An 8,068-nucleotide genomic window follows, 5' to 3' on the forward strand; every position below is an offset into this window, starting at 1 on the left:
ACAGAGGTCAGCCCAGTGGAAGAACCTCTAATATACAATGCGTTCCAAATCTCTACATTTTTTTAAAAATGCCCCTGAGGGAGCAATTCTAAACAAGGTCCTGAGAAGCAAGTCTCGTTTTATTCAGTGGGGCTCATGCCCAGGAAAGCGTTCTTCGAATTGCAGCCTTACCGATCTTACTGCTATCCAAGGGAGACTTGCACAAGTAGATGCAGCTTCAAGGCTATTGTAAGACCGGGGAGATGGATGAAAGGGTCTGGTGAACTGTTTCTCTCTCTCACAGCGCTTCTCTGGCTAAAGGCACACAGATTACAGGCAGAGCCGTCAGCGACTCTTCCCAACAAAATCATGCCTCTGGCTATACAGCCCTTCATCTAGCTCTGTTATCTCCCCCCCCACATCGCCCCCATTCCCATTATCAGAAACGGTCATGGGGGAAAAAGTGTACTCCCTTTGAAAGGGTTTTCAACCATTGTCCAAGGAATATCGCCTTTAGATCAAAGCACCAGTAACAATCGTATCAGCAGCTCAGTGATGGAGGCAAGATAGGCTGAGTCTAAAGATCCTGATTTGAAAAGAAATGGAGGGCAGTGCCATGCAGATCTCTCCAGGGGCTTTCATGTCAGTTTTTCTACAGGCCACAAATCTACTCAAAATGGGTTCCTCTGAACCACAACCACCTTCCATAGGTCCATTAAAAAATTGATTACAGGCTGCAGCCTTCATAGCCAAACTCCCACAACTCATGTCAGTTTTTAGCTCAGTTGCTGGCTGGAGCCGTGATCTGTAGGCATAACCTGTTATCAAAAACATTGGAGTGCTAAAACACTCCATATACAGATGAAATCTGGTTTCTTCCATCTTCATGAAGGGGGGGGGAGAAAGAAACAAGCAAGTTGGCCAAGCCCCCACTAGTAGCCAAAAGTATGAATGCTTCCTTTAAGCCCACAAGAACACTTTTAAAGCCAGAGGATCCAGAGCCACCTGACTAGATTCAGCTTCCCTAATGGATAAGAGGCTGTTGAAGTGGGGAGGTGCTATGGCTCAGGGGTAGAGCATCTGCTTGGCATGCAGAAGGTCACAGGTTCAATCTTTGGTGTGTCCAGTTAAAAATATCAGGTAGTGAAAATTTAGACTTTGGCCCAGTCTGCATCTAGCATTTGTTCTGTTGCTTTACCAAACCCACACTGGAACAGAAAAAGATGCGGCTCAAAACCACATTCAAATACCCTGGGGCCGATGCCTTACTGACTGCCAGGGCTTTTTTTGTAGAAAAAGCCCAGCAGGAACTCATTAGCATAATAGGCCACACCCAACAGCAGGAACTCATTAGCATATTATGCCACACCCCTGACAGCACAGCTCATTAGCACATTAGGCCGCACCCCCGTGTTACCAGAAGTGTGGTCATCCAGCCACACCCACCTTTTGCTTTTTATTCTCTTGACCTTGTTTGTTGTCAAAACCCAGGGCTTTTTGCATGTTAGGCCAAACCCCCCTAATTGTAGCCAATCCAAATGAGTTTCTGCTGTTGGGTATGGCCTATTATGCTAATGAGTTCCTGCTGGGCGTGGCCAACTTGGGAGCCAGCCGGAACTCCGTTCCTGTGCGTTCCTGCCCAAAAAATAGCCCTGCTGACTGCAGAGTCACCCCTGAATGGCCATAAAACGGCCATAAATCGACGCAGACAGTTCCATAAGACCCGAAATATCAAACGAAGTGAAAGCGGCATGCAGTCTGGACGATGCTATAAAATCCGACAATCAAAGTGAAAGCGGCATGCGATGCAGAGGAGGATTTCTGTCCCAGCATGGGTTTGGTAAAACAGCGGAGCAAATGCTTGATGCAGATTGGGCCTCAGACTCTGGGAGAGCTGCTGCTAGTTTGAGCAGGCAATACCGATCTTTCTAAAAATACGTGTGTGTTTGTGTGCACGCGCATGTGTGTGTGCGTGCACCTGGAAGTCATGGCAAACTCTGGTGACTGACCTGTACTGGGGCACTGGAGGATATTTAGAGAGGTGGCTGAATAAACCCTGCCCCTGTCTTCCCGACTGTACCATCCAAGTAAAAAGGTAAAGGTAAAGGTTCGAAAGCCAGTCAAGTCCGACTCTAGGGTTGCGGTGCTCATCTCCGTTTCAAAGCCGAAGAGCCAGCGCTGTCCGAAGACGTTTCCGTGGTCACGTGGCCGGCATGACTACACACCAGGGCGCACGGAACGCTGTTCCCTTCCCACCGAAGTGGTACCTACTTGCCTGCTTAACGTCCGAGATCTGACAAGATTGGGCTCACCTGGGGTATCCAGGTCAGGGCGACACAATACTGATCTTGACGGACCAAGGGTCTGGTTTGGTAGCTTCATGTATATTCAAGTGGCTGAGTAACACATCCGATACCAGAACCAATAGGTACCTGGTGTTTTTTTTTACTCCAGGCTCACAGAGGCATCGTACAGATAGCCACACAGGTCAGGAAAGGAGTTGCGTTGTCAGTAAGACCATCCAGCATCTCCTCTATTTCTCCACTGTGCTCTAGGCCAGGAGAACTGACAAGTGAGCCACTTCAGATCTGAAGACCCTTGGGAAATTGCAGTTCCTTATGGGGAGCTGCGGTGGCTCAAGTGGTTAAGACGCTGGACTGCAGGCTGTGGAAGGTCGGAAGTTCAGCAGTTTGAGACCCGAGTGTGCCGTGTGACGGAGTGAGCTCCCGTCTCTAGTTCCAGCTCCTGCCAACCTAGCAGTTCGAAAGCAAGAAATTGCAAGTAGATAAATAGGTACCGCTTCGGTGGGAAGGTAACAGCGTTCCGTGCGCCTTGGTGTTTAGTCATGCCGGCCACGACTACGGAAAAGTCTTCGGACAACGCTGGCTCTTCGGCTTGGAAACGGAGATGAGCACCGCAACCCTAGAGTCGGACTCGACTGGCTTTCGAGCAAGGGAACCTTTACCTTTACCTTTATGGAGACTCCAAAGGTCTGAAGAAGACTCGTTTCCATTTTTCTGTCTCCCTGAGTCACCCTAGCTTCTTGAGCCTTGTGTGCAAGTCCAGATGGCCCCAGTGCTCAGCGCCACCGTTCAAGCTGATTGCATTCAGGTTGATGGCTGTACTGGTAGCTCACATACATATTGCTCACCTTAGACCAGGGGTGTCGAACTCATTTGTTATGAGGGCCGGATCTGACATACATGAGACCTTGTTGGGCCGGGCCACGTGTGTCATCATAAAATGTGATGCCAGGTAGCAGAGATATAAACTTTATAAAGGACACAAACACAAAGGGTTTTTTTTACTTAGAATTAAAACATACTTACAATATTAGCACTCTTGCAATATTTCGTTTATTTAACAGTGTCTGTTACTGACACCTCTTGCTCTGAATTATCGCATCAAAATGTCTGTGCTGTTGCAATCTTGAGTATGCTGTTCAGGCGTGTGTTTGTAAGCTGCAAACCTACGATGACGCAGCAGCAGCAGAACTGGAAGAAGAAGCAGAAGACAGCCAGTTCCACTGCGGGCCTGATAGAAGCCCTCCGGGGGCCTGATCCAGCCCCCGGGCCGCATGTGTGACACCCCTGCCTTGGACTGAAGTCAGAATGGTTTTTGTTTTAGAGAGGATGCCTGAATTTCTGGTCAACATGGCCCCATGTTCACTGGTACCCCATCTTAAGGTCTTGGAGAACCTTCTCTAAATGCAAAGCCTACAGAACTAGCAATGTTTCATGAACCCAGTAACGCTCTGATCCATTAAGAAACTTTAATTCATGGGAAAGTGGTCACCGGTACAGGCACTGCAAAGCATGTCTGGAGCTCCATGTGAGCCATATTACCCTTTTGGGAAACTAGTTCACTGTAGAAAAAAGGCAGAAGAAACTCACTTGCAGAAACAAGTCTGCTACCAATACACCTATCGACTGCTAAGTAGGCACCGGTTCAAGGAAACTGCAGGGAGAGGCAGCTGGCCTTTTTGGAGATTGGCATCCATCTACTTTTCACCTCAGCAGAGTTCACCGGCGATATCCTTGCTCATCAAAACAGACTGATTCAGCATTCCAGAGCGGGATTAGGCATGGTGGCCACGGCACTGCTAGACTTATTAACTAGACGGGTGCAAGATTGCAGGCTGCCCTTGGCCAACGCCCAACATTTACTAGTGGTGGCTTTTGTCACATTTCCCAGCAAAGGGCTGGATCCTAAAACAGCTCGCAAAAATTTTAAACACAGAGATAAATAACTGGTAGCTGGGAGGAGTGGAACACTTGAGCTGGAATTGGATCCAAACACGGTATAAAAGTGCCTGCCTTCAGAAAAGGCAGTTGTCTCCAACGGACAGCTTCCAACAGCACTAGACTCCCTGATTAAAAAACAAAACCAAACCCCACCCCAGCCACTTATTGTTAGGGTTTCTACCTTAACTCTTGTAGCCTACAAAGCTGAGAAAAACAAGAATCATAAGAAACCAGTATAGATCAGCAATCAGAAGAATACTGCAAGAGATACAAACATTAAGGCCAGTTTTGCTTTCCATGATCTAGTATTCTAGCACTACTCCGTGTAGTATCTGTGTAGTTCTGTTGTCCTGCCTCTTGGCTCCACCTGCTGGAGCAGAGACGCTGAAGCAATGCTTAGGTTTTGCAAGGGGATCAGATGTGCACCTTCAAAGTCAACGAGCGTTTCCACAGTGGAGGCTTAAAGTGGCTTTGCCTTAAATCAGTCTCTGATGCACGTGTAAAGACTATTCTGCCGAGAAGGCAGAAGCCTGTATTCTTTCTACGTGAAATACATTCGCACAGGGCAGAAATCGCAGGCTCAAAAAGTCACTTTTTAGCATCTTGGCAATACCAAGATGGGAGATCGGTTGTGTGGCAAGGCCACTGTTGGCAGCTGTTGGAAAGGAGACATCACGGGCATCCTTTCTACGGCCCACAGCAATGCACACTACAATCTGAAGGGGACTTGACTGCCGCAGTGAGGGTCACAGGGGTTTTAGGCGTACTACAGTAATTGTCATTAAGAGGAGCTGGGGTGCACCTCCGAAAGAGGAAGGAAGAGGGAGGAAGACCCAGGAGGAAAGGGACACGGCAGAGAGAAAGAAGGAACCAAGGCTCAGACGGAGGGAGGGAATGAAGCAAGAAGGTAGGAGTGAGCGGAGAGGAGAAAAGGAATGAACGGCTGAACTGAACACTCAGAGCCGGCGCCCGTGACAGAAAAGGACAAAAGGCACTCCACACAATAAACCGAGGAGGAGAAGAAATCGGTGCCAAAAGTTGGCAATCAGCTGGAAAGGGGAAACCTCACACTGAGGGGGGAAAGAAGAAAAGGTCGAGGGAGAGTCAGAGAAGGGTGCCAGCGTGTGACCCAGGGCCCACCAGCAGACAAGGCAAGAAGGGAACCAGAGACGGTCTCCCAGCACCATGTCTCAAGGAGGATATTACGAGAGCGAGCGGCACTACCAAGCCCTGGAGATGCCCCCCGTGAGGCCCGCGGGTACCGACCTGGCCCCCTTCTGTGAATCAGACCTGGCTTCGTGCATGGGAGACGAGCAGCTGCTCTCGGAGGTGCTGCAGGGGGTCCAGCAACGAATGCCCAAGGGCGTCCCATTCCCCAACTACTTCCCCGGGGAGCCGTACCCCTTTCTGTCTTACGGAGGGGAACGCAAAGCTCTCGGAACCTTCGACTCCCGCTCTGTTGCTGTCAAGGAGGAGCCGCGAGGAGTTGACCCCGGGCGGGCCGGTGGACGCCACCCATACAGTGCCCCGCACTTTCCGCCAGCCCACTGTGCCCAGGTGGCCCTGAGTCAACCTGGAATGCGTGCCGGGCAAGCCCTGAGGGTGCTGAAGGTAAGGAAAGAGTCTGTCCGCCGCCACCCTTTGCTCTTGCCACCCAGCTTAGACACTGTCTTGTTCAAACCGTTGACGTCTGGCCCAAACCCAACAACCTGTCGGCCCGGTCTCAGAGGTGCCAAAATCTTAATCTTCCGCATCCTTCCTATTAAAACACCCAATGTGCCTCTCTATCTTGTCCTGTTCCTTTTTTAACCTGATTCCCCTTATTTCTATCCCATCGTAAGGTTTCTGCTGGTTCCCTGGTCTCGTCTGTCTTAAACAATAAGACTCATGGGCCTCTGTAACCCCCAGAGCTGAAAGTTTCCTTTGCTTTCTTCAGTTCTGACCCACACTTTCACATCCTTGGAGCCAGATATCCTCAGTCTTCATGTGAATCCTGGCCAACGTTGGAATCCCCACCAGTGTTCCCTCTAAGATGAGTTCGTGTGAGCTAGCTCACAGTTTTTTAGTTTCCAGCTCACACATTTTGTCTTCGCTCAGGAAGGAGGGCTCCAGTCAGAGCAACTAATGTATGCAGTAGCCAAATCGCTGGCTCACAACTTTAATGCCAGTAGCTCACAAAGCAGAATTTTTGCTCACGAGACTCCACAGCTTAGAGGGAACATTGGCTCTCCACTAGTGTATCATAGATCGGACGCATCCTTTTGCCTGAGAGCCAGTTTGGTGTCGTGGTTAAGTGCGCAGGCTCTAATCTGGGAGGACCGGGTTTGATTCCCCACTCCTCCACTTGCACCTGCCTGGATGACCTTGGGCAAGCCGTAGTTCTGATAAGAGCTGTTCTTGAAAAAGAGCCGTTTCTGTGAAGAGCTGTGTGCCCTCTAAGCTGAGTCAGTGTGAGCCAGCTCACAGTTTTTTAGCCTCCAGCTCACAGATTTTTGTCTCCGCTCAGGAAGGGAGGGCTCCAGAGCAAACTAGTTTATGCAGTAGCCAAATCACCTGCTCACAACTTTAATGCTGGTAGCTCACAAAGTAGAATTTTTGCTCAAAGTACTCCATAGCTTGGAGGGAACATTGGTCAAGAGCTCTCTCAGCCCCACCTACCTCACAGGGTGTCTGTTGTGGGGAGGGGAAGGGAAAGGAGTTTGTAAGCCGCTCTGAGACACCTTTGGGTAGTGAAGGGCGGGATATAAATCCAATCTCTTCTTCTTCTTCTAGCCACACTCCCAATCTGCTGTTTGTGGGGGGGTTTCCCACCGCCCTTCAAAGGGTGTTGGTGGTTAACAGGGGGATGCCGATCTACAGAGTAACTTTCTCCAGCTTAATACAGAACACAAGTGTGTCGTGTACAAACAAGTACTTTATTCCACGGTAGCTCTCCAGACAGCAGAGGAGTGAGAACAGCTCTGATCCAGTTTGCCAATCAGCATTATTTTTATCTGCTGGATTCGTCTCCCACTTTTTGCCCAAAGTCCCCAGAGCAGGTCAGAATATTCAGACAAGCCTGGGAGGAAAGGGCAAAGTAACGGATCGCCACACACATTAAAGTGGGGGATACTCTGAGGCCGGAAGAGGGGCTGGGTCGAGAGAGGTCTGGCTGGCAGAGTGTTTTTTTCCGAACTGAGACCAGAAAGGAAGGAGAGAACAGGCTTTATCAATGGGTCTCGGGCAATGCTCCCTCTAACCTGAGCCCGCTTGCGGGGAGGGCGGGGTAAAAATACCTAAATACATAAATAAATAAGCTGTGGAGCCTTGTGAGCAAAAATTCTACTTTGTGAGCTACTGGCATGAAAGCTGTGAGCGAGCCATTTGGCTACTGCAGAAATTCGTTTGCTCTGGAGCCCTCCTTCCTGAGCGAAGACAAAAAGGGGTGAGCTGGAGGCTAAAAAAACTGTGAGCTGGCTCACACTGAGTCAGCTTAGAGGGAACACTGGGGGGCTGCTCTGGGTAGAGGAAACTGCAGAAAGGACAGCGGCTGCAGTAAGGGAGAGAAAAATCCAAGGCCAAGCAATAAGCGTTTGGCAGGAGAGCTCACAAAAGAGAGAATCGGTGCATTTCCTCCTAGCCTGAGCAAGACATCCATCTATAGCCTGCATTTTTACCTTGCCCTCGGAGTGATGCACACGGTTCCTCCTCCCTCATTTTAGCCTCACAACCACCCTGTGAGGTAGGTTAAGCTGAGAGAGGAGAAGAGGAAGAAGAAGAAGAAGAAGAAGAAGAAGAAGAAGAAGAAGAAGAAGAAGAAGAAGAAGAAGAAGAAGAAGAAGAAGTAGTAGAAGAGGAGGAGGAGG

General features: G+C 49.6%; 1 protein-coding gene across 1 annotated transcript in view; it reads left to right on the top strand.

The window, feature by feature from the left end:
- The first annotated feature begins 5,408 nt into the window (after positions 1 to 5,408).
- The window catches only part of CEBPE (CCAAT/enhancer binding protein epsilon), a 4,674-nt gene continuing 2,014 nt past the window's right edge, over positions 5,409 to 8,068 (top strand). The window contains exon 1 of the mRNA XM_015406418.1: positions 5,409 to 5,834. Coding sequence (XP_015261904.1) covers positions 5,409 to 5,834 — 426 coding nt within the window. The remainder of the gene's footprint in view (positions 5,835 to 8,068) is intronic.

The sequence above is a fragment of the Gekko japonicus genome, unplaced genomic scaffold (assembly GCF_001447785.1).
Source record: "Gekko japonicus isolate JY-2015 unplaced genomic scaffold, Gekko_japonicus_V1.1 scaffold1746, whole genome shotgun sequence".
NCBI lineage: Eukaryota > Metazoa > Chordata > Lepidosauria > Squamata > Gekkonidae > Gekko > Gekko japonicus.